The 27,227-nt window shown below is 38.6% G+C and overlaps 1 protein-coding gene across 1 annotated transcript in view; it reads left to right on the forward strand.

Moving 5' to 3' along the window:
- The first annotated feature begins 24,595 nt into the window (after positions 1–24,595).
- Positions 24,596–27,227, forward strand: part of shn (zinc finger protein schnurri) — a 129,418-nt gene continuing 126,786 nt past the window's right edge. The window contains exon 1 of the mRNA XM_083127893.1: positions 24,596–24,757. Within this exon, the coding sequence (XP_082984019.1) occupies positions 24,712–24,757 (46 nt within the window). The 5' untranslated portion in view covers positions 24,596–24,711. The remainder of the gene's footprint in view (positions 24,758–27,227) is intronic.

The following is a 27,227-nucleotide window of genomic DNA, read 5'->3' on the forward strand; positions in this document are numbered from 1 at the left end:
AACTTTTGTATTCTCTCTCCCCCCTTTCTTACTGTAGTTTCTATTCTCTCCCTTTTGTACTGTAGTTTTTTCTCTCTCTCTCTCTCCCTCCCTTTTTTACTGTCGTTGATTTTATCTCTTTCCAATTACTTTATTTCTCCCCTCGTACCTTTCTTTCTCTCTCTCTCTCTCTCTCTCTCCCTCTTTTGTTTCCTCGCTCCAAGTTTCTTATTTCTCTGTCTTGTGCCTCTTCTTCTTCTTCTCTCTCTCTCTCTCATGCTTCGTTTCTTTCCCCATTGCCTCTTTCTTTGTTTGCGCCTCTATCTTTTCTTTTTCTTTTTCTTCTATCTCTTTCTCTCTAGATTCTTTTTCTCTCTTTATTTTCTCCCCCTCCCCCTCTCTCTCTCTGTACAGTTCTTTTTATTTTACCGTTTCCCACTCCACTCCTTTTAAAAACATATCCAATGTGAGTAGTATTAGCAAAATTCCACTGTCGTCTTTCAAAGAATAGGGACATTCTCCCTTATCCCGTTTTAAATACCACACTGATCACAACACCTGGTAGAAATTGGGGTCGGGGTGGCAAGTCGGTAAACGTGGATATTTAAAACTAAAATCATGAATTTATTATCCAGTGTTTCATCGGTGAACAATGTTCGGATACCTTGCCCTTTCAGTTTTACCTTCTTCCTTCATTCTGGCTGGACACGGCGTGCTGTGACGTCACTCCACATGTGTCCTTGGAACAATGAGATTCGTATCTGTCGAACTGCCGTCCCGTGCATGCTAATGATGTGCGTCTGCGAAAACTTCCGTGCCTTTGTGACACGGGCTGTGCAGTCTCTCCTTTACTCCCCCGTGTACAATCCGCTAAACAAACAAAAACTCATGGCGAAGATGGCATCTACAGCATGTGCAAAAGTTCCCTTCGCCTCATAATCATTACTAATCGACTCACCCTGACATGATTCACAGATACATCTTTTCTGCAATCAGCCAAATGTCATGCGTCTGCGTCTTGCGTCCGTTGTTAATGGCCGTCTCGGTCTCGTCTCGAAATATACAGGGTGGAGCAGAACTCTACCGCTATCATTTCACAGATTGTTCAGGGATGTTGGCTGAGTATTTTGATATGAGGAACCCATGGTCCGCTCCCAACTACCACGCTTTTGTATATATTATGCTCAGTGCTATTTTTTTTCTAGCAACACCTTTTTTTATAGGTTGCCGTAAGTTGAATATTAAGCTAGATACGATGTTTGAAAAATGTGACTATTAAGAATTTTCAGAGTCCCATATATTCCTTATGGAGGAAAAAAAAACGTAACAACTTCTTCAACCTCAAGTGACGGCTAATCAAATTGAAGTTTCGACTTTTCCGCTTGCCAATTCTCCTCCTAAGACCATCCAGCGCACAGACTTGCTCACCGCGTGGAAAGTTCGGCGGAGGAGCAGTTTCGGGTCCTCATGTCTGGCTGGACACAACTGTTCCCCCTGCCCTTAAAAAAATGGCACGGTATGCCAGAGACCCGGGTTTGAGTCCTGAAACTTCTACTTAACCGATGATTGTTCATTAGAGCCAAGTTCTTTTAGTAATATCAACCATTTATGTATACCAAAAAGCTTAGTCAAATGTGTTTTGTTAATTCAGCCAAATCAATTATTTCTGTTGCATAGGAAGACTATTTGTAGAGCATAAATGTTTACATGATCTCATAACAGCATGTTATTTGCTTCATAAATAATCACATATGTTGGATCCACCATGTAAGCTGCTCGTCAAGTCAACCTTGCAGCAGGTTTTATGTATCAATCCGCGCGAGAACTGAGCTCAGAATCTTCCGTGCCAGTCTTTCCTCAACCGCCGAGCTGCTTACATCGCAGACACTGAGAAAATCCACAGTATTGCCAACCGCACAACACATCAAAACCCGCATGCATGTCAAGTGGAATGTATTTTTGCTTCTCTTTGTCTCCTGAAACATAAAATTTTAAAAGTACTTTCTGCGCATAGATTATTTAATAAATGTGTCATTACTTAATATAAATGCGAAATATCTTCGAAACATGAGAGCGTGTGTGTATATTTCGAGCACGCAAAAATAAAAATGAACAAAGATAAAAGTAAACAACGATAGGCCCTCTTGAATTTAATGACAATTTTTTTTTTTTTTGGTTTAGAAAGAAATACATTTATGAAAAACGTGGTTGCTTCGTCCGCAATACATCCGTTCCTGTAAGACACACGCAATTCAAGTTATACCACCAAAAAAACATGATTTGTTATTGGTGATATATACAATCAGGTGCATTGTCTGTCGCTATTACTCTGGTTTCAATTTATGAATCACTTCACTAAACCAGGATTCAAATCTTGGTCTGTCCATTTCTTGCGGATAATCACCCTTCCCTTTCTTTGCGCGGAACAGTAAATATGCACCTTCAACAAAGCTTTCATTGCCGCCAGTGGGTGAAACAATAAGCCTCCCCCTTCCCCTCATCGTTGGTTTCTTCAGCCCTGGCGTGGTTTTGCATGCTGGTATCCTTCCATGTTTTATTCCCCCTTCCCCCACCCACCGAGTTGAAGGACGTCTCGTCCAAATAATAAACATGTTTCTTCTCACTGCGATATCTTTTAATACCGCGGAGATTCTTTTGTCGTCAAAAAACAAACAATCGTTTCCTCTTGCTAAACTCAAACAGCAAATCATTCAACACCCGTGATACAATTCGTGCGCACATTGACGGCAAATCACCTCACGCCCTGTTTTACTTTGATCTTGTTGCCGCAAGGAGGATTATGCATTCAAAACAACTTGCTTGTCTTTGAAGAAAATTTCCCTTCGGACGAAGTCCAAAATAACATTAGGGTAAAACCGCGCGCTGAACAGTAGATTCAGCCATTCTCGCCGCTCTACAATAAACATAGGGTTAAAAGAGTGGGATGTGCAACACTGGTATCGCCGATTGCACGCGTTCTGCAACGCATTCAGTCTCGCTCGACTCGCTCTAAAGTTTCAGTGTCTCTTCAACGCACTACACATTGCAGTTGGCGAATCTACGGTTCTAAGTTCGTCTGCACAGTGATTGCAACCAATTAAGTCCATACCTGCTAATGGATGTACTATTTTGTCTGTATATTACAAATTAAATAACTGTTTTCTTGCAAGTATGCAGTTGTGTCGGAATAGAACCCGTCTCAGTGGAACTATGTTCTTGCGCGCACGTTTGGAACTACATATGCGAAAACCTGCTGCAAGGTTGACTTGACGAGCAGCTTAGTTGGATCTAATATGGCAGACAACTCAGTTTTGTGAACTATATTTGCCAAAAAGGTGTTGGCAACACTGTCTGCGTGTGAGGAGCATTCGAAGCTGCAGGACGTTATGTTTTGTGCATCAGTATCCCTTCACATCTCAGTGATAGGAAATCAGTTGGTATAAACTGTTATTTGTACGTGTTTATTAAACATGTATTGCACGTAAGGTGAGTGTCATTTCAAACTCACACCTGCAAAATCACCGAAAGTATCGGATTAGAAACTACGCTCCCTGACAACACAATGTAACACTTTTCTCGTGCAAATGTTATGACAGTTTTCTTCTTTTACAGTCGACGTCGATGGGTGCGTTCCGAAAGTCTTAACGAAACGAACGCATTCAACGAAAATAACTGGGCTCGTGAATCTGGTGAAACCAGTTATTTTACGGACTTATGGGACACTCTAGGCGAAAGCGCAGGCGCAGCGTTTTGTTTAGGCAAAGTTTCCGCATGGCGTCAGCGGAAGGAATGTCCTTATGGCAAAAATAAACTCTATTATGGCCACTGTTACTCATTTTAATCACATTCTAAGAACGGTCAAGGCATACTTATCTTGTGCATGTTGCTTCATATCGCTATCTGTTAAAATTATAATACATTTTCCGAACTAGTGCAGTTTGAATCCATCAGCACGCGCTTTGTCTGCAAGGAGCAGACGATTTTCACGGAACAAACCAGCATCCTGGCCCGTGCGTTTGGTGAATCTCGTTCTTGCACGAAACGCACGGAATGCGACTTTTGGGACAGCATAATGAAACTCACGAAACGCACGGAAGCACTTATGGAACGGTCAGTTACCATAACTCGTTTAACGCGTTAAACTCGTGCGACTTTCGGAACGAGCCCAATGTAATCTTTCTACCAGACTGACTTTTGCACTAGGCTACCGTATTTTGCAGCGATAAAAATGTACGGGTTTTCCCAGAAATGAAACAAACATGATATACTTGGTATTCAGAGAATCATCTCCTTATCTGTCTTTAATTTTAAACTGGAGCGAGAGGAGGCATGATTACTCATAGGCGTGAACGATGTTCGAACAAAAGTCGAACGTTGATTGGACACTCGAATGTTTGATATGTGGAGAGAGGTATGTTCTACCCCCAGATTAACCCAACCTTATTGTTAGCAAACGTGAACATTCGTTTCCCACGTGACAACCATGATTTGCTTTCATGAAATACACATGCTGGGGTTGAATTTATCTATCAAGGTGATATTTCAAGTAGCTCATTCCAGGCAGAGGTTCTTGAGTGCTCGGTAAAAAATGTACAAGGGCAGAAGGTCTGTTGCAATTAACATGTGGCACGAGCCTACTTGAAGTGTATTTTAGTTATACAAAAGAATGGTATTATTTAAGGAAGCTTTCCCACGAATATCTTGTACGGTTCATTTAAAACGTGTTCGTTTAGATAGCCTTAATGTAAACATAAAATCATGCAGTAAAAGCGTGAAGCACGTGATGTGGTGTAGTGGTAGATAAATTTATAGTTGCATTGCCCTACAAGGAGGCAAAATTGTAAACTAAACATGAGCAGTTAATCCGAGATATTTAACGAACACGTATAAGTGGCATAACGTCATTTTCTAAGTAATTTCAATTGTTTTATGCAATTAATTTGACATATATATTAACCACGAATTATTCTTGCAAAGCTATATTAGGAAAAAGGAACATGATCATTGATAATTTTTAAAAATAAACATTCAAAACGTGTGATTTCGATTCCAAAGGGATTGACCCTATTGAGCCATTCAGCAAAGCTAATAGGCTATAAAGTTTTTTATGTTATTAATTATTGTTGTTGTACGTGCCCAAGTGGGGTTGCTAGGGGTCATAACTCCCCCTGCTTTGGGCCAGTATTCCTAACAAAAATAACGTCAAAGATAGGAAAAGATGGCAAAATGAGGGCTGACTACGAAACAAAAGTGTACGTAACCCATGCCTTCCGAAAATCCTGGACACACCACTGTACGTTATGGAATATTCAATAGTAGCCTATTGTTTTCCACTGAATTTGACAATCTGTTGGCAAGTAGACTCTCCGTGGACTCAAATAAAACATGGTTTATAATGCAGTGGGTCATGTACTTGTCTGACTGACTATTGCTTGAAATGTCACAATATTTTAGAAACTCTTATAATTCTAAATAAGTGAAATTTATAGCGTCATCGCTCCTGGATCAGTATAAAATTCCTTATGTCTTACAATATTTTGTGCGAAGGTGACTTGAACTGTCGATATGTTGCGTTATTCCACAATTACTGCCAGATTTAAATGCCTTTTACACATAAAAATTCAGGCCCTGGTCGATTGAAGTTTATACTCACGATTGAGTCATACGATATTTCAGGAACTTCTGGGACCGCAAAGATAAACTTTAGTACACCGAAGAGCCTACAAAGTAATAGATTAGTTAATTGTTTCCGCGCTCTGTATGCGTGGTATCTGTCAGCTTTTATGATTCTTATGTTGGCCTAGGTTATAGGTTTACCCCGTGAAAGAAGAAATGTATGTTGGTCATGTCTCGATTAGCTGACATCTGGAATCTTGAAACCTATTTTCTTTCACAGACTAAGCCGTTTTGATGTTGATACTGGATCAAGAAAGAATTTTAACATATTTAATTTAAGTTTTAAAGTTGTATAATTTCAATTGTAAGCACATAATGTTAACAAACACGAATGTTCAAAAGGAACTTCGGTTGAAGCACATTCCATTAAGACCTTATTACGTAAGCTGTTCACAGTTCCAAAACAATCCACGCAAAAATAACTTTAGTAGATTCTCTCTTCTCATACGAATGATTATTTGCGACATTATACACTTTATCGTATATTCTTTGACCGTGTACTATTGAACTCAATAGTTCAGTGTTACAAGTACTTATTTTCTCTCAATGGCTGAGGAGGTAAAAAAATGATAAGGCAAGAAGTGTAAGAGGTGACGATTGAATCAAGTGTGTCAGCAAATCCTACAGTTACATGTGCTACTGGAACCGAATTTGGAACACTTGTAATTACAAGCAACACACTTTGGGAATAGAAACTGCTCTAATTGTTGGATATATGGATCAATTACCCATGATTTATGATCTGTTATTTGAATCTTCAAACATTTATGTCGGTAGCAGGGATCGAACCGGACTGTTGAGGTCACCTGGAAATTGCATGCTTCATTTCGAATTAGAAAAGAGACAAAGGCCAATTATTATTTTGGTAATCGATAACAAATATATTCAGCTAATTAGAATTCCAGCAGAATAAAATAAGGGAAAGTAAATTAGCTCGAAAAAGAATTCACGAAATAAATGGTTCCATAAGTTTTCAAAATTCCGAAAGTTATATTTTTAAGTGAGAAGTCACACAACGGTATAAATTTCCCGGTGGTAAAGACTTTACAAGAATATAATAATCATAAAAGTTTGCAGTAAAATAATAATGTATTATAGATAGATATTTATAGTAATAATTGCTATTTTATTGCATTCAAAATGCCTGACAGTCAGCTCCCACAAAAAATTCTGGTGACCCCCGCTATTAAAAATTCCATCATGCATTTGTGTGAACCTTTTTTCTTCTTCAAATATTACCTCTGTCAAAATGCTCCAAATCTTCTTGCACAGCACAATATGACGAGTTCAAAAGTCGGAAGTACGTTAAACTGACGTTACACGCCTTGAAGCACATAGACATATATTTGTGAGTGTTTAACATATAATTGAGGTGCTCCCAAATGCGAGTCCACTAATGCTTGAAATATGTAATTCGTCATCCAAAGTCTCAATTGATTTTACCTGGAAATATATTGCGGAGAAAATGGCAGACTAAACGTTTTGGCACCAAAAGAAGTTTCATTCCAGGTTTTCTCTGCAATGGAATGAGTACAGTGGGATCCATGAGTATTATCGTGCAAATTGTTCATCACCATGTTCGTGTACTTTATTTCACCCAGTAAGAGCTTCAAGAATTAAAAGAAAACTCGAAACAACCTGTTGAGAACTTCTGCACCAACATACATAAAAATCCATCGATTAAAAATACATAGGATGTAAGAGAAAAAAATAATGAAAATAGTCATGGACAATTTGCACGGTAATATTCATGGATCCCACTGTACAAGATCTGAAAAATGGCATCGTTCGATGACGAGAAACAGTTTTTAGCCATTCGTGGAATCATACTTGTGAAAATGTTTGTCGCATCTCACTCAATTGTAAAAATTTAATATTTCAAGGTCATTCTGGTCACTCCCTTCAATGAACGAACTGCGAGGAAGTGTTGCCACATGAAGGGAAATTTCCCTTTTGCAGGGAAATTTAGACCGAATATTTTAGCCAGAAGAGAAAAGGGAATTTCGATGAAAAATATCACAATTTCATGGAAATTTTCAGATATTTGATTCTACATTATTAAAGTTTATGTTAAGTTCCAGTTTGATGGTCACATTTTTTTCTTATTATTTCTGCTCCCTTTATATTTCTGTTAAGTTTATTGTACATCGATTTTATGCACTTTCGGATAATAGTAACGATGAAGATTAATGATTAAATGGATTCTTGACCAGGATTCAAATCTGGGACATCTGGCCAGGAAGCGATGAAACTGACATGTAAGTGACAAATTTAACATGTTTTATTCATACGAACATGGACTACTGGTTCTACCACCACACTAATAATAATAATTATAGCTACTGCTGCTGCTGTACTACTAATGCTACTTATTATTATTTATTATATGATTTTCTTAGATGGAGAGAAAATTTGTCTAAAAAGGGAAATTTTGCCCCTTGGAAAGGGAAATAGTGCCCTCATATTGTGGCAACACTGCTGCGAATCTGCTTCTGATGTTTCTCCAGGCACAAAAGCAAGCAACCCTACACCTCGCCCGACCTTTAGCAGCGGCCGACCGCTGGACTGTGGAGTTTGGCCGCGCTGTCTGCTGACTCCGTCACACCACCATCACTGGCGCCAGCAATTGGCTGGGGGGAGGAAAGGGGAGGGGGGACGCCCGCATTTCCTGGAAACGCGCCAGGATTCCCAGGTCTCTTGTATCCTCGCAGGCGTCGGCTTTTGGGGGAGAAATAACTCGTTCTCTCTCAGTAAATAAGTGCCACACATTCTTCTCTCTCGCTCGGCACCCTTTTACCTTTGCAACCATCATTTCGGAGATAAATAAACTCTGGTGCATATCGGGAGCGGCGCGGAGGAACAACTGTAGAAGATACAGGGTGTACATAAGTTCCGTAGCCATTTCAATAAAAACCATTACGTTGCATCAGTAGAGCAGTGTTGGCTTTAGTCAATGAAAGGTATAGTGGCGAAATAACCTGCGCAGAAACGCGTGTCCTGTACATCGTACAGGGGAGGGGTAGAGTGGAGCATACTTCCCCGTTGTCCGAGATGAACAGATGGAGGGGTGGATGCGCGAAGGCTTCGGGCCAAAGGTTCTTTTGATTGTGGTCGCTCTATAAAGCTACCTCCTGCACATCGCAACATTCACAAGCTCGGGCCATTTGTGGAGGTGATGTTATCAGTACCACGCTCCGGCCGCTATTACCACCTGCCTTCAGGCACCCATTTATTAGAGGCTGGCTGAACCCCGGAGCCGCATCATGCAGGGACATTGCAGCAAGAATTTTCCACCTAAAATCGCCTACTCCGGAAATCGAACAAGGGTGTTCCGCGTGCCAGTCAGACATCCTACCTACTGAACCACCGCGGCTCTGGTCTAGAGTAGTTTTCATTTGTTTGTTTGGGTTGCAACTTGAATTTAACCCATGTGCCAGGTTCCCCTTATTTGCGTGAGAGATCTACTTTGGTCTGTTTAGACTTTTTCCCTCTCCCGAAAAAGTGTTTTCAGTTGTGTGAGCTCTCAGTGATTTTTACTTTCTTAAGTGATTTCTGAAGTGTCATATTCGTGCATTACACTCGCGTGTGTAGTGATCGCAATGGATCATAGTAAAAAGGGTAACTGTAACGTTCACAATATAATATTAATATTAAGATCCATCGCTTCTCGAAAAGTGGGCGTGGTTTGTCCCGATCCATCGCTCCTGATAACGAAAGTGGATTTTCCGAGTCAGGTGTTCCCGACCCATCGTCCCAGAAGCGTCAGTTGTATGCAGGTGTTCATGCCAACCCTGCCGTGTGTGTGTATGCAGACTTCCTTGAGACGAAAATTTCTTTCCGGTTTACTGGTTTAATAACGATAATGATAATGCTGATGATGATAGCAACAATAATAACAATAGCAATATATGACCACTATGAGTATGTTTTCTTTCTTTCTTTCTCTAGGTGTCTTCCCGTTCCCGTTTACGATTTGCTACTTGCAAAGGAAAAACGTGACAAGCCTCCTGTTGGAACGGCCTAAGGATTTGTCTCGAATGGGATGCACAACTATAACAATCTTTTCTATTGCAAACTTCTAAGCGTATTGCACGTCATCGTACACACAGAACCTAAAACGTGTCAATTGATACATATATTTTGATTTCAATAACACGTTAACGTGCGTAAACTGCAAATGATGCACCTTTTAGTGTGTCAAAATACACATAGGAATGTATTAAAGGGTATTTTTATGAGATGAAGTCCCGTGTGATGCACTAAAATGCTTCAATTTGAAAGATCATACAAGATCATTTCGAAGATAACAAACTTTCACTTTTAATGCATCAATTGACACAACTAAATGTGTAATTTTGTTATCTTCGAAATGATCTTGTATGATCTTTCAAATTGAAGCATTTTAGTGCATCACACGGGACTTCATCTCATAAAAATACCCTTTAATACATTCCTATGTGTATTTTGACACACTAAAACGTGCATCATTTGCAGTTTACGCACGTTAACGTGTTATTGAAATCAAAATATATATATGTGTCAATTGACACGTTTTGGGTTCTGTGTGCAGTAGGGTCGAGATTACTTTCCTGATAGCAAAAATATTTTTTTACATGTAGTGTGTACTTACTGTTAATTAATTTATTTATTTGCATATTATTTGTTTATTATTTGCATTTATTATTGCAAAATGCTCAGTTTTTTATTACTTCCTTTTACATATTTATGTGTGTAACAACGTGTTTGTTAGTTTTGTGTTACATTCTGTGAGTTCTCATTTCCTTGCTTTCCGAAGGGATGGATCGGGAACACGTCTGAGCCTGAAAAACTACTTTTGTTATCAGGAGCGATGGATCGGGACAAACCACGCCCACTTTTCGAGAAATGAAAACACGGGAGTAAATCATGCGTACACAGAGAGGAACATTTTAAAAATGAAAATAAAAAAAGTCGTATTGAGAATAGGCATTCAGCAACGAAAAATAATTAGGTTATATCAGATTTTTTCTAAAGTACGATCTCCTGCTACTTGTCAATTTAATGTTGCATGGAAGCTTGACAAAGAAGCCACCATTCAGATGGGCAAGAGCTGAATATAATAGGAGCGTTCATCCTAATTAGAAATTCAAGAGGTGGCATTTACTTCCCATGGCGGTTCGGAATGGCGCTCGACAAGACTCGCCGACGCCATTCTCAAGTTCTGCATGCCTGATTTCGAAGCGTATATGGTTTCCTTTGTGAATGCCCACGGATGACGTCATGTGATCTTTCAGCACCAGTTTTTGCATTCAACTACGTATAACTTTCTTCTTCAACCGTCACACTTGTACCGGGCCGCAAGAGGTTCTCCTGGAATTTGCGACTTGCAGCCCGAGCTGGCAATCACCTGGAAAGTAGGACTTTCTTTCGGGATTCGCCAGCGATAAAGAGGAAATTCTTTCTCGCCAGTGTCGAGAAATGAAAGCCGCTGACATAAGGGAGTGTCGGAAGGGTCAAGCCACTTGCAGCCCGATCTGGCAACTACCTGGAAATATAGCCTTTCGTTCGGGTTTCCAATGCGATCACAGGAAATTATTTCTCGCCAGCTCTGGTGAGCGTTCAATCTAACCAGGGGGTGGGGGGGCGTTGCTCCCCACCTCCAAATTTGAAGGTTAACAGACGGCCACCACGGTCAAATTTATTTTTGCGCAAAAAAAATATTATCAAATATATTGAAGTGGAAATATTCTGATTGAAATTTTCCGGTGTCAGAAATTGAATATGCCAATAAAAACCAGCACTTACCCAAATTAATTTATTGAAATTGGCCAGATGAAACACAAAGATTCCAATAGATCCAGTTGTACTCAACTAATGTAAACCAAATTTCATATTTATCAACAAACCTGTACATAATTGAACAAATACTCTCTATGATTATGCCATAATTTATTTATTAATATTAAATTTCAAGAGTACATATTAATTAACATATAAAGTTTAAATATATATATATATATATATATATATATATATATATATATATATATATATATATATTTACGTATTGTTGCGGTCGGAGCATCGACTTTTAAGAAACGAATTTACCGGGCTGCGGGCTTACGAAGGTTGAGAACCACTGGGCTAGAGCCCTCCCTTGCTCACCAAATGCCGACGCTTCCGATGATGCTGGCACGAGACCAAGAACGAGCTTATATTTGTAGTCCCAAACTGTGCCCATTTGATATGTACAAAATGGGCGTAACTTGGGACCTAATTGTGGGAAGAGACTTGAAAAGTTTTCCATCTAATAAAAACAGCATCCAGGATTATTTGCTAAATTACTGTGACGTTTGCGAAATCACAAATATTACTTTTTATTACTTTGCTCCTCAGGCCCTCTTAATTTTAATAAACAAACCTGAAAAATTTGAGGGGGGGCAAGGGCCTCACATGCCCCCGCCCCCAAGTTACGCCTATGTGTACAAATCATATATGTTACTGTTACATACAAGAGCTGATGAGTTGTATCTTTGCGGGTGAACCTTGACCAGGCCTGCCCCGTAGAAGCAAGGGGTGTACATTTGCCAAATCTCAAAGCTAACAACTTATCAGCACCCCCTCGTACGGACAACACAGTTAGTAATAAGGTGTGTTTTATACAGCGTATTTGTAGATTTAATCGTATCATCTGCAAATATGCTGTATAAATAAACAAAATTACCGGAGTACTAAGTGAGGCGAGTGTACATATGATTTGTAAAAACAAACGAAAAGGATGTCAAAAAAAGAGTTCCAAGAAGTGAACCTACACTTTCTGCAGTATCCGATAAGATCCTGCGAACTATTTTCCTTACAGAGGAAATGACGCACTTAAGGGCCAAGGTCGCACCCCACACCGTAGGAAACTCACGAAATAAATGCCAGCCGTGAACCTTATTAACCGATTAAGTGCGATCTTAACTTGTTTGGAATCTGCCAAGATCATAAAAACAACAAACAAGACGTGATCGGGAATATCGTTATGAAACCAGAACGTAAGGTGCAATGCTCCCTAGATAATCATGTACTGTGTAAGGGAAGAAACATGACGTGATTGGTGAGAGAATTCTTCGAAGACGATGCATGCTTGTAGGTAATTTTAGAATATTCTTGGCGCCGCTTTTCCAATTTTGAAATGTACAATTCTGAAAAGTGCGCCGTAGGGGAAGGGAGCTCGAATTTCCAGGAAACGTTATGTTACTGAAACAAATGTTATGGTCGTATCTGTTATGTTTGCGTAAACATGCTCCTGGAGATATAATTTTATGAGTCGTGCAAGCGACGAAAGAGTAAAACGCAACTTGTTCCTGAATTATGTGTATGTAACAAGCATAGGCGCAGATTTTTTTGGGGCTGGTGATTTTTTGCCCCCCCCCCCCTCGCGTAACACGAACTTCCAACAAGTTTGGTGTTAAGATTGACATAGACGTTACTTTATGTATATAAATATATTAAATTTTAACTTCTTGAATACTTCTGAGGGCGCAAAGTTGGCGTCCATGATTTCCCCAACACCTCGGAGGGACTGGGGAGTGCATCCTCCCCCTAAATAACAGGTGGCCATAATTAAAGTGACCTTGCTCAAAGCCTATCCCTTGTAAATCGGCATTTTTTAAAAAAATTCTGTATTTATGTAACTATGCGACATTCTGCCAGAAAGGACATTCAGGGAACTTTTTTAACCCGCAGGAAACTTTTTTTTTCCACAAGAAATGTTTTCACTTATAGCAACCTTATTCGCAAAAGAATAAAAGTTTCTTCCTTCACTTCAGCCGATCTTCGTGGCGGAGCGGTTAACACAGCTCGCTACAACGCCAGTAGTCACGGGTTCGAATCCCGACCTGGGCATGGGTGTTATTTGAGTGCGTCCCTTCATCAATTTCATCATACAATCGCCCATTCTCATCTTCGCGGTTAGCCAAAAGTGGCAGAAAAGTGAAGTAAAACGAAACCAATCAATCAATTCGTTCTCTTCTATTTCTATGACAATACTCTGCTCATCACCCCACTCTCTCTCTCCGATAGCGTAGTGGTAACGCCGTCGCCTTGTAATCAAGGGATCCCAGGTTCGTTACCCGCTAGAGGCACATAGTTGTTCGGATCCTACTTTAGACTCTATGTCTAGTCCCGATTAGCCTTACTGCGCATAAAGTGGACTTAAAACATCAAGTCAATCATTCAATCCATCTTTATCTTTCTCTCTCTCCCGCCACACATACGCACAAAAAAATAAACACACACTCCCTGCACCCTTCTCTGATATCGTTTAGGAATGGTGATAAGCTTATCGTCAGTTCCATCTAGTATATTTGGTTCTGATCATGCGACAGATCCGTGATTTCATTGTCCCTGCGTGCAAAGATAGAAAACGGAACAAAAAAAATTCGCAACAAATATGCAGTTGAGCATTTTTTTATTACTCTCCTTATGCGATTTCCATTATTCGAAAACTTTGCCTCCTGTCAGCCACGTGAAACATCACGTGCACCTAGATATTTTTTTTTTTGTTTTGACTCTAGGAACTTTAATATACTTATATATATTACTTAAGTAGGTGTGATTATTCAGTCACACCCGTAGTTAATATCTGCACGTGTACACAAGTGCTCGTCTTTCTGAGTATTCATGAAACTCACATTCCGTTACTCGTTGTCTCAATTTATAAATATTTGTCTCTTTCTTGGTTTGAGTTTGTTTTTAAGCAGAAAGGCTAATCGGAACTTGACCTACGGTTTAAAGTGGGATCCGAGTCTCTACTATGTGCCTCCACCAGGTGTCGAACCCGGAACCCCTCGATTACAAGGCGACGACGTTATCACTACGCCATGACCTATGTACTATCAACAACATGTTTATACAGCGTCACAGACTCACAATTGCATATAATGGATCAACTTGTAACTACTGTAAGCAAAATATATGACATATCTGTAAGTAATGAGGTATATACCCTCGAGGTATTAAAGGTTGTTTTTTTCACACCAGTCTCGAACATCATCCCGTTCTAGGTCGGTTGCTTGGGAGCGAGTTAGAACTCTCGAAATCTCCAATCGACAAGAGAGCCGCTGACATCATCTCTACCAGGACCTATCGCTGACTCTCTTCCTCATGCTCTACACTGTTCGTAGGCTCGATAGCTTGCCACACGCGGTCAGAAACTGATACTACCTCGTATATATGAAAGTTTCTCTTGATTCAGATTTGCTTTACTAATTTACTTAATCGGACCAACCAGTAAAGGGGGATAAGTTTTTGATTCGGATACCTTACGTTACATAAAGACCAAGTACTTTCATTAACTCCTTGTATGTGAACAATTACATGTGAAATACACCGACAATGGGAAAGCAGAGAAAGGAAAATCGAACAAACTATGAACTCCTCTGCCTTTTGTTGACGATGAAGGACCGAGATAAAAAGACCAACAAAACATATGAGACTTTGAACAACAGAAATCTCCAAAAGGCATGTTCTTGTGAGGGAGACGTCTCAGCGCCATCTCTGATTGGCTGAGAGAACCTTGCCTGACTGTTCAAAAGTCACCTTCCTATCTTGTCGATGGATTGAAGGCGTGCGTCATTGTAAAACATTGAAACTTATGTAATTTCTGTCTGTGTACAGAGCCGATGCACTCGGCATGCAGGGTTGTTTACGAAATGATATATTAAGATAAATTGTTTTGTTTCCAGAGTGCCAGAGGTTAACTGAAAGAGACGAAATAGAACTTTTGCATGTAATGTTAATTGGCGTTTATTCATTGTCTAGTGCTTGTATACTTATTGCGATGAACTAGCTACTCCACTGGCTGTAAGGTGTGACCTCTTAAGGCACTCAAAAGTCAACCTCACTTTAGTGTTGGGCGATATCAACTAGATGATATATCGTTACGATATTTTGGCGAGCGCTGCTTAGCTACTTGATCGCTGAGCGAACTTGAACCTTGCTCGCCACAGGTTTGAGCCACAGAATATAGCATAGCGTTTTTGTTTTTCGATCTCGTGAGGCAAAGGGAAGAAAAGGAAAACTGTACGATTTGAGAATGGCGGGGTGGCGAGCTGCGAGTGGCATGGCGACCAATGAGGAGATAATGTATGATGAACGGCTTGCGATATAGCGTAATTTGAGAGGAAGTTCAAGTAACTGAAGGTGATGTAATATTCCAGTTTTTGTAATTGTCTTAAAATGAAAGTGTTGTATATTCCAAATAATAAATATTAAATAATTTTTTTGGAAAGTTGTGCAAGGGTGTGAAAATTAAAATTTCGACAGTTTTGTTCACATCAACTATTCTATTTCCATAATTAATAGCTTTTCAAACACCGAAATCTTGTCCAATCGACGCAGCCACGTTCATCACAAATTGATCAATGAGCATACAGCGTCAAGTCTGCTCAACGAGAGAAAATCTTGCTCAGCGAGCGTCGCTCAGTTACTTGACGGGCCCGACGTTGTCATGCCAACGGCAGCCAGGTTGCGAACTACTAAGAAATCAGGTTGCCAACTCATAAAGCACCATCACATGTTATGCATCTTTTCTAATATATTTTTCTTCTGTATTTAATCTTTGGACTTCAGACTTCGCAGATAGCCTACGTAACCTACAATATACGTTCCTAGTATGTGTGCAATTATATAATGGTACTAGGAATTTGGGGGTACCAATTGTGCCCCCCCCCCCAACTCAGCTCCTATAGCATGGGCCATTTTGTAAAATAAATCATCTGTATCTCTAATAAGAAATAAGATAGTACCAGTTCAATGTAATTGCATTACTCAAGAACCGTAGATCAAAATATAATGAAACTTACTTGTCCGCTCCAATGTTTATCTAATTGTTATTTCTCTTTTATTTTCAGGTGAGTAGTTACCGGGGTTCACTTCGTGGTGGTTAGAGCGCTTAGGTAAGTGGTTAAGCGAGTGGCGTTCACGCACTTTCAACTGTAAGCGACCCGAGGGAGCGATTGCATTGTTCCCGTGTTCCTGAGTTGACAAACGGTGCAGCACTGTCAAGGCACGAGACAAGGAGAAGCGAGAGTATAAAACAAATGACTGTGCACTTGAGTTTCCGAGTTTGCCGGGGCATTCTTATCTTGGTTAAGCTGTAACGTATCCAGTGGCGTAGTTTAGGGGTATCCTAAAACCTAGAAATTCGCATTTCCACAGTAACTCGTTCTGAGTGTGAACTAGTGCCGGATGTCCCTGGCAACGAAGATGAATCTTCATCCTGCCAACAGAGGATAGTCAGGATATTTTTTTTTTTGTGTGTGGGGCCGAATCTTCAATATTTTTTTGTTAAAGAAATGTATTGCAAGGTAGTTTGATTGATTTAAATCAGGTGATTTTTTTTAAAAAAAATACTGATTTAAATCACTTTAAATAAATAATTTACAGAACAATATACATAAAGATTTTGTAGATATCAGAAACACTTTTGGTGAAAGTACATTAATCTTGTAATCATTTAATGGTGTTTATTAGGCTCTAAGAAAGAAATAGAAAGTAAACAAAATATATATACTGATGGTGTGAAGCTCATACGAAAGGAAATGTAATATGTAAACTTTAAATACTCGTAAATTTCTCTTGAAATATATTTCAATAATTTTTATGGGCAAAAAGAGAAATATTTTGTGTAGAAAAATATACAAAATACTAATCATGTTAAACCGTAAATAGTGTCATTATTATTAAACTATAGAGGAAAAGGTCTAAACAAGAGCCCCCTTTATATGTTGCCATTTTCTGAGGGAAAAAATTAATATATCAAGCACCTGCCTTTAAAATGCATATCTATGAAATATGTACTTAAGTGTAATAGCATGCTAAAGTATAGAAGGCCTACATTTTTTTTTTAAAAAAAAGCAATATCCAAAAAATGGTAAAATGATGTATTTCAAAATTGTGGTCTAAATATGGGCTACTAGTGGCAATATCACAAAAATCAATTAAAATTTTTTAAAAAAAACAGTCATTTATCGCTAAAGCCTTCTAAGATTCATATTTATGAATAATCCGTTCTTTTGAAAATCACGCGGAATGAGAAAAATCGAAATTAAGAAAAACATCCAAATATTTGTTGAAAATCTGATCTGAACATTAGACCTCATGTGATAGCCCATTTTTAGACCATCACGCTATTTTACTTCTTCAATTTATTTTTGCTCTCTGTGGTACATATTTCACAAACAAATCATGGCATTATAAAAGCCCACATTTGTTTTATGTACCGCTAATATCATAACTTATACAAAGCAGATGAGAATTCAGAAAACGTTGAGTTAAAACATACCTGCAAAGAGTTTTCAGAGGTTGCAATTCTATAACAGCGTCCAAGGCCGAAACTAACCACCACTTTCTCTTGCGAATTGGCGCCGCAACCTTTGGCCTTGACAGATAACCAGTTCCAATAGCCTCTGCCAGGCTGCAGCACCCGGTATCGCTGATAACTCCAAAACCCATATTTAAACTTTCGCCCACATTTAGACCTTCTCCTCTATACATGGCAGCTGATATTTTGCAAACTAATATTAACAAAATTGGCAAAATTCAGCTACAAAGACTGTAAAAATATTTTAAGTTACAATTATCGAGTACATCCAGAATGTTTTATTTTATTACTTACTTCTTCCCCTTTGTGCTGTTGGGCGTCTGGGTCCTTCAGCAATCTGCTAAAACTCTTCCTATCTTGTGCCATTCTCTTAACTTCCATTAGTGTCTTCCCTCTTTTAGTAACCATCTCCGACAGGTATTGTTCCCATTCTGTCCGAGGTCTTCCTCTTCCTCTCCTTCCTTCTGATCTCGCTTCCATTACTTGTTTCAGTTTTCTTTCTTCTCCCATTCTCATGACATGGCCATACCAGCCCAGTGTTCTTCTCTCTATTATCTCTTCAATTGATTCTACTTGTAGCTGTTCCCTGATTTTAGTGTTCCTGATTCTATCTCGTCTGGTTTTTCTACGACTCTTCTGAGGTATTTCATCTGTTGCTGTTAATCTGCTTTTATTCTTATTTTGGAGCGTCAAGCTTTCTATGCCATAGAGCATTGTTGGTATAATTATGGTTTTATAAATTCTTTATTTAGTATTTTCTTGAACCTCCTTTTTTATACTATTGTATTACTTATTTGGTAATATATTATATTTGTTTTTTAAACCCTGCTATTTATTTCTTCTACTTTTCCATCGGCTGTTATTATTTTTCCCAAATATTCATATCTATTTACTTGTTCTAGCTGTTCTCCTTGCCATTTTATTTCCAATCTCTCTTCATTTCCATGCTTTGATATATGCATTACTTTACTCTTCTTTGGGTTCACTATCATTTCTCTGTCTTGTACTGAGCTGGCCCATTTTATTAATATATGTTGTAGTTCCTGTTTAGTTGATGTTATTAATGCTGTGTCATCAACATACAGAAGTGATTGTACATAAACTGGTTTCAGTTTCCTATTTCCAACCTTACATTTTCGAGTTCTTCTTCTACATTGTTTATGTATTTGATCCATTAGTATTATAAATAGTAAGGGGCTGGGGCTATCTCCTTGTTTAACTCCTTTCTTCATGTTATATTATTTTGATTTCTCACCTCTTATTCTCACTATTCCTTTAACTGTCTTGTAGACACTTTGTATTCTTCTTACTAGTTTTTTTGAGGCTCCTATTTTCTGTAACGCTGACCATAGTTGTTGTCGTGGTACTGTATCAAACGCTGCCTTTAAATCCAAAAAGGCTACAAATAGTTGTTTTTCTCTGCTAAGAAATTTATCTATAACTTGTAGCGTGAAAATGTGATCTTGCGTTTGTCTTCCTTTTTCTGAAAGTTCTTTGTTCTTCTTCTAACTCCTCCTCTATTTCATCTCTTAGCCTTCTTTCTAAGATTCTTGTGTATATTTTTAGAGCTACTGAAGATAGACAGATTGCTCTATATTTTTTGCATGTTACAGTGCTACCATTTTTGTGAATTGGTATGACCATGTTTCTTTCCAAATCTTTGGGTATTTTAATTCTCTTCCATGCTTCATTACAAATCTTCCACAACCATTGTATAACTTTCTTTCCTCCCATCTTTGTTAGTTCTGGGTATACCCCGTCTACTCCTGCTGCTTTTTCTAATTTCACTCTCTTTATTGCATTCTCCACTTCTTGCATTTTTATTTAATTTCTTTTCTAAATTTGGACACTCTATTGCATCTTCTTCATTCATCTTCCCATTTTCATCTCTAAATGTGTTTTCGTAATACTTACTCCATATCTTCAATATATCTTCAGTTTCTGTTTGGATCTTTCCTGATTCATCTTCTATGTTTCTTATTATCTTCCCATGTTTTCCTTTCATTGCTTTTACTGTCTGCAAGAACTTTCGACTATTCCCTTGATAGTTTTTCTCTATTTCTAACCCAAACTCTTCCCATGATTCTTTCTTTGCTTGTCTGACTGCTTCTTTTGCTTCATTTCTTCTCTGAACATACTCATTCCATTTCTCCTCTGTCTTATTTTCCATGTACCTCTTCCATGCTTGTTTCTTCCTTTTAACTATTTCTTTAACCAAGTTTTTCCACCATCTTGATCTTTTCTTTTGATCTCCTATGGTTGTTAAGCCACAAACTTCTGTAGCTGTCTTAATCAATACTCTTTTTAGAATAATCCATCTTTCTTCTAATTCTTCTTTATATCGGTCCTGGATACTTATCTCTCTCTCTCTCTCTCTCTCTCTCTCTCTCTCTCTCTCTCTCTCTCTCTTTTGTTCAACTCTTCCTTCACTTGCCTTTTAAATTCATTTTGCTTGCAGTCTGTTTGCAGTTCTCCTATTTTGATTTTTATGTACTTTACTTTTTGTATTTGTTTAGGTTCCTGAAATCTTGTTTTCATTATTAGTAGTTTATGTTCGGTGCTTAGTTCTGCACTTCTGTACACTCTGACATCTTGTATTGCATACCTTGTATTTTCTGTATAAGTGAAATAATCTATTACATTTCTTGCTCTTCTTCTTTCTGCTGCATATGTTAGTTTATGTATTGTTTTATGTAGAAAAATGTATTTCCTATAAGTAAATTATTGCCTACAATATTCAGTCATCCTTTCTCCATTGCTATTTTTCACTGTTTGTGCTTATGCTCTCCCATACGCTCGTTCTCCTTCTCTGATTAATTTCCAATTCTGGCATTCCAGTCTCCCATGATGATCACATGTCTCTCAGAGTCCTTAGGCTTATTCATAGTGTCCTGTAGGTTGACATAGAAAATATATTTTTCATATTCATTTGTATCCTCTGTAGGTGCATAGATCTGAATGAATGATATTTTCTCCTCCATTTCCATATCTACTCTTAATATTCTTGATGTAATTGGTTCCCAATTTACCATTTTCTTTGTACATTCTTCTGCAAATATTATACCTACACCTTCTTTTGCTCTTGCTTTCCTATCTACTCCTGAGAATATTAAGGTATATCCCTTATTCATCAGCATCTCTCCTGATCCTTTCCTTTTGTGTCTCGCTTATGCCTAAGATTTTAATCTTGTATTTTTCCATTTCTTCTATTATCTCACATTCTTTTCCTGTCAGAGGTGTTATATTCCATGTTCCAATAATCATTTTCATTTTCTTGCCTTGTCGTTTCCATTTGATCTGTCCGTCATCTATCTTACGTCTTCTCTGAATAAAATGAATTTCGACGCCACGTGGGTTATTAGCCCTACGATGAGTCTAGCCTAATGAAGGGGCTGCCTTCTTATGGCTTGCCTGCCAGTTTGGAGGGTTTACTCCCTCGCAGTGTCACAGCCATTCTGTTGCTCCAACTCCGCCTGTGACTGTCTGGTTCTAGACTCTTTTGGACTGATGTCCTCATCGACTCTAGGCCAGTACTGAAGAGGCTGCTGCCCCTCTTCAGGGATTTTTATCGAGTTTGCAGTGTAGATCCACAGTGTTTAGAGAAATCAAGGTCACCTCGAGAAGGACGTGTTCATGGAACACGCACTGCGGTCTTGGCTTGGAAGAGGTTATATGTTCACTTCACCGTTACTGAAATTATTATAGATTCACTAACATACTCAACAAACAGTATGAGAAGCAGAAAAATATATGTTTACATATTCTTTTATTTACTTTAATGAAACTCTTCAAATAGTTTACAGGGCCGTTTACTAGAAAAAAACAACTTTCTATAGAAACCTTTATCTGTATGTATGGTGCCAAAAACCATACTAGCAATTTTAAGCGTGGTTATTAAGAAAATAAAAAAATCGATTTAAATTTAAAAAATCCGATTGAAACAAAAAAAAAGTCGTCAAAAATGATTTTTATCAACTCTGGTTGCAAGGCTGTTGGTGGAAAGTAATAATGAGGTAATATGCATAGTGATTCGGATCACACTGTAAACTCTAGGACCAACCCCACACAACCTTGCAGCACAAGGTGGACTTGAATAAACCTTGTTAACCCAGAGAAAGAGGAGAGAATTGATTTTTTTTAAAAAAAGAGAAGAATAAAAACCGTGAGAAAATAAGCCGTAGACTGAGTCATGGCTACCGTACCATTTTCTCCCGTTGATTCGTCTCCCAAACAATGCCTGTGTGCGTTAAGGATATTTAACGACTTGTTTTAGTGCAAGTAGAAGGATTATTAGGAACTCGACATTGAAGTTTGTCTTTAATGTCGTCATTCCGTCTCCAGGTTCGGTGTGTATTCATTGCATAACGCACGATAGCTTGTGGACGAATGGGCATTTCTTCCTTTTATTCCTACTTATGACTCCGGCATTTCCAGGAACAATATTGCTGACATCTTTGGTAAACTCACAACCATGTTATAACTATCATACATTCGCTAATTTTCCGTAAGATTAGGAAATTATGTTGATTTTTCTGCTTATTAATTGTTGCAACGCACACGTACGCTATACAACAGCCACAAGAAGTTTGTCTCTCGTCTCGATCTTGTTTCGATATTTGGAACGAATCTAAAACCACAGGTCTACTGGTCGAAACTTTGCTTGTTTCGTTCGAAGATTTCTATCTGTTGCTCTAAATGGAGTCCTGTCCTGTGACGTTATGAAATCAGGCATATTTCAATGTACTTTTGGTTGACTATATGTAAGGATCCAGATTGAGAATATACATGGTGTTCAAGCAAGTTGTGTACAATTTCACGCTTTAATGACAGTAATTGTCATTGGCGTACGGAAGCATGCTGCAGTTCGTACGATGGACAAATCGACAATCCTTTTGGTGTTCAGTCTACTTAGACACGTGCATCTCTGGTTACACATACATCATCTAACTCTGTCAATACTCAATATGTCTGTCAAGAGTGGCAATATCATTCCGATCTTTAAATCATCAAGATTAATCACAGGATTTTCGTACACATCTCCAAACGTGCAATAATGTCCTCGACAAACTGCATACGTTCGGGCGTATCATCGAGTTTAACCGCTGGTAGCAGTTGTAATAGGATTGATTGATTTGCTTAATTTTAGCTTTTTGTGCCACTTTTGGCTAATTGCGAAGATGGGAATGAGTGATGATGTGATGAAATTGATGAATGGACACTCGCAAACATCCATACACAGGTCGGGATTCGAACCCGGGACCCCTGGCATCATAGCGCGATGTGCTAACCATTCCGCCACGGGGGGCGGCAGTTGTAATAGGAACAGAAGGCTTTTCCTTTTCGAAGAATGTTGTGTGTCGTACGAGACTTCTGGTGAACCTTGAAAAGACCCTCGTATGCGATTTGTACCATCATCTGCACTTACTCCAAACCGAAACCGGTCTACATGATGCTTCACTTCACACTACACTGCCTATCTGAATGAAGTTGTTGTTCATTCCTGTTCACTTAAGTGTCCGAATTGGTTTCAGTACACCACGCCATTTTCAAATTATCACCTGGAATAGAGAAGAGAGGTTATTAAAAATCTGACAATTTTTTAGTTGGTTCTTCGTATGATCCGCAGAATGCTTTTCTATGTCAATTGCAATTCATGTTGTTGGGGTAAGAAGTTTTAAACAACCTTTATAAACACCCTGTACTTCACGTGTGAACTACAACTACCCAGATACCACTAATAATCCTCAAGGATATTGTATGTCAGTCACTATTCTAACAAATATCTCGTCCATAATGTCAACCATGTCCATAATGTCAAGCCCCACTGTGTTTTCGTAGTTTTTATGTTCTGGCTACATTGTCAGTGGTGTGCCCAGGAAAAGGGGGGGTGTAGTCATACAGTTGCGGCGGGAGGGGCATATTTCAATATTATTTTGGCACTGTGTTTATTTAAAGGAAGAACGCGGAGCAAAATAGGATTCACTGCTTTAAAAATACATAGCCTACCCTCCTTCATTGCGAAATTATTCAGTACCATGCGTAAATATTACGAGGTAAATTGTTTGCCGCTATTTTATTAACTATTCTCGTACATCTTATTTAACTTTAGGGATTTATTTGTACTGGTGCTTCTGCAGGGGTTAGCCATCTTCTTCGTTGGCATTTTGCTACAATCCTCAAGCTCGCATTGCGTAAACTGAATGTTACTATTTTCTATTTCTGTTTTTGTTCATAAATTCACAATATATTCTGGTGATGCAGGTTGGAATACCTAGAAGTATTTTTATCACGTGAAATTAAAAAAAGAAGTACCTTTTAATCGTGACATTACATTAATTCAGATTGTGATAGCGATCGGCGCTCACTTTAAACGTTGTATTTTTTAATTGTGAGTGCGATTTCCATCTCCACGAACACACATTTCAGTCGAGGAAGTGAGTGCAGTGTTGCCAGCGCCTGGCCGAAATGAGCGCAGAAGCGGGGAGTGGGAGAAACTACAGAGTAGGGGAATGTTACGGTGTCTCTCCCCCCTCCTATGCGGAGAGAGAGAAGCAAGCGGGGGCCGATCCGCTGCCTGTGTTGCAGGCAGGAGGCGAGGTTAGTGTCGTTGTGCGTAGAGGTCCGTAAATATGGCGTGCAGTGTTTGTTGTGTTTCGATTGTGTTTTACTTGAGACTTGTGTTGTCTGACTGAACATGTTGTGTTACAATGGTGACAGTGGATGCTGGCTGTATTCTGTGGAACGTGAAGTGCAGTAAGTATCGCAACTTGTTGATATCACATGGGGAAAGTCTGGAGAACTCACTGCAGCTGTTTAGCACTCTCATTTTGATTGTTTGTATGTAAGAACTTGCATTGTGCGTGATAAATGAAGCAAAACCAGCCTCGACAGCACGCATGCTATTGTTGTTAGGTCATTAAAATACCTAGAGTTTAGTTTGAAATTAGGCAAACTTTATATAAGACCTTTTAATTAAGTTTATATTCAGATTAGAGATTACAAGTTTAGACAAAGCACTTTATGTACTGGTCTATCTTGGTTCTGGCATAGACATACATAGATAACCATCTTGGATCAATTCACAAGAAATTGCTTTTCTTTTCGCTATAGAATTATGTATGTTATAGAAGCATTACGCGGTTGACAGGCGTGTTTCATGGGCATGATACATCATTATTCTTAACGTCGTAAATGACGTAAATGTAGGTTTTTATCCTGGAATATGCGCAGTTGAACTTGCATTAGTTTTCCCTTGGAAATCCTCAATTTAAAAAAGAACAGATTTGTCATTTTGTGCACATTTTCGTAATCCTCCAACTGTACGAAAATTACCGAATGCAATTAAACACTACTGGCCTACCGTAGAATTCCAGTGTTATCTTGTGATAATCAGAAATTTATTTCCTTCTTGCCTGATAAATATTATGCTCATTTCACACTGATAGGTATTAAATAATTATCAGTTTTTTTTTATAAATGCCTTGACCATATCTATGAGATGATTCTATGCACTTGTTGATTGGCGTAGAGCACGCTACTCTAGGGTCTCATTAACAGCGTGAAGCTGCGTTTTTTGGATAACATAATGCCATTGCTGTGGGTCATAACCAGCTTCGGTCAAACTTTGTGTAGCCGTTTTGCCCTTGTGCAGACACAAACTGGAATACATAAATAATACCAGTCAAATTGTCCATTACCATGATGTGGTCATCCCCTGTTTTTCTTACGCAATGCGAAGTTCATGTAGCGAAGCATCTGACATTGACAATCTGTACGTACCAGTAAACAGAAGATCAAGTCGGTTCCTAAAAAAAAAAACATCGAAAGAAAACAGCTTTGTCAACGGCAAAGATAAAAGGAGCAAATTGTTCATCGCTAATTTAATTCTTTTTACTCGACATGGACTTCCGTTGATTTGAAGCAGACGTTCTCTGTTTACTGACGTTTTTATTTGAATTCATTCACCATATTGTGGAAAACAGACTGAAAGAAAAATGGTGATTGACAATTCGCCTACTATATCTTTTGCTATTTGGTGTGCACATTGTATGTCACGTTGAATTACTGGAAGATCAAGAATGAAACTATAAGCAAATCTATGAAAGTGGCATCTCTGTGGTAATATCTGTTGTAGTATTGATGGTTTAATTACCATTGTAGATTTGTGTATATGAAAATAGTAGATAGTGATAATATTTGTAAGGAATAAGTCGGTGATGGGTAAATGTGACTAAAACAAAAGTTGCATTTCGGTTAAGCCCATCTTCAGTAGTGTTTAGAATTCTCGTCTAGACATAACTTATACTGCGTTATTGAGTAGTCTGCAGCTATCGAGCGTGGCGATGCGTAATATCTTGAGTTACATAATGCCTTCTCAATGCCTGTGATGTTGCTAAATGCGTCTGAAGTTCAAAGGATCTGTGCATGATGTTAAGAGTTAATAGTGTTATTTGTTCAACGAGAACTTTGCTGGTTTGCATGTGAGAATTTGAAAAACTAAATATGCTGACCAAGGCAGTAATTTATTTTATTAAAAAACATAAACTAACGTAACGTTTCAACCTTCTAGCAAGGTCTTCTTCAGACTCTGTATCAAGTACAAAAGTAACCAGATACAACAAGAAGGGTAATATATATACACAAACATTACTCCCTCCAGACTATTTAGAAAGTTGTTTGGAACTTTCTAGCAGATGACTTTCACTTTCCAACTTTACTTTCACCTAAAAGGCTAAACACTTCCATATAGAATGTGGTTGGACTTTTTAATCTCACGCTCTTTTCCCTTCATTTTTCTTCCTTCTCCTCTCCTCTTTTTCTCTTGTCCTTTCCACTCTTTCCAACATCTTCTTCCATTCCTTGTTTAACTTCAGTCCCCCATTCCAGTTCATTGTGTCTTCTTCGCCTTTCTTCTCTATTTCCTTGGCTTCCTTCCATTTTCTCACTAGCGTTCTCTTCTCCCTTCCTATCTGCTTAGCCTCATCCCACTCTATGTCATGTCCTGTTTCTCTCGTGTGTTTAAATATTGCATTTCTCTCTCTCTTAAGTCGTACATCATCCCTATGTTGTTTCAACCTGTCTTTCAGCCTTTTTTTCGTTTCTCCTATGTACACACTCTGACATTCTTTACATTTTACTTCGTAGATAATCCCTTCTTCTTCCTCTTCTCTGTTTTCCTTTTTCTTGTTAGCATTCCTCGCTATTCCTAAGATGCTTCTTCCTC

This window comes from Lepisma saccharinum, chromosome 8, assembly GCF_977018435.1.
Source record: "Lepisma saccharinum chromosome 8, izLepSacc3.1, whole genome shotgun sequence".
NCBI classification, from domain to species: Eukaryota; Metazoa; Arthropoda; class Insecta; order Zygentoma; family Lepismatidae; genus Lepisma; species Lepisma saccharinum.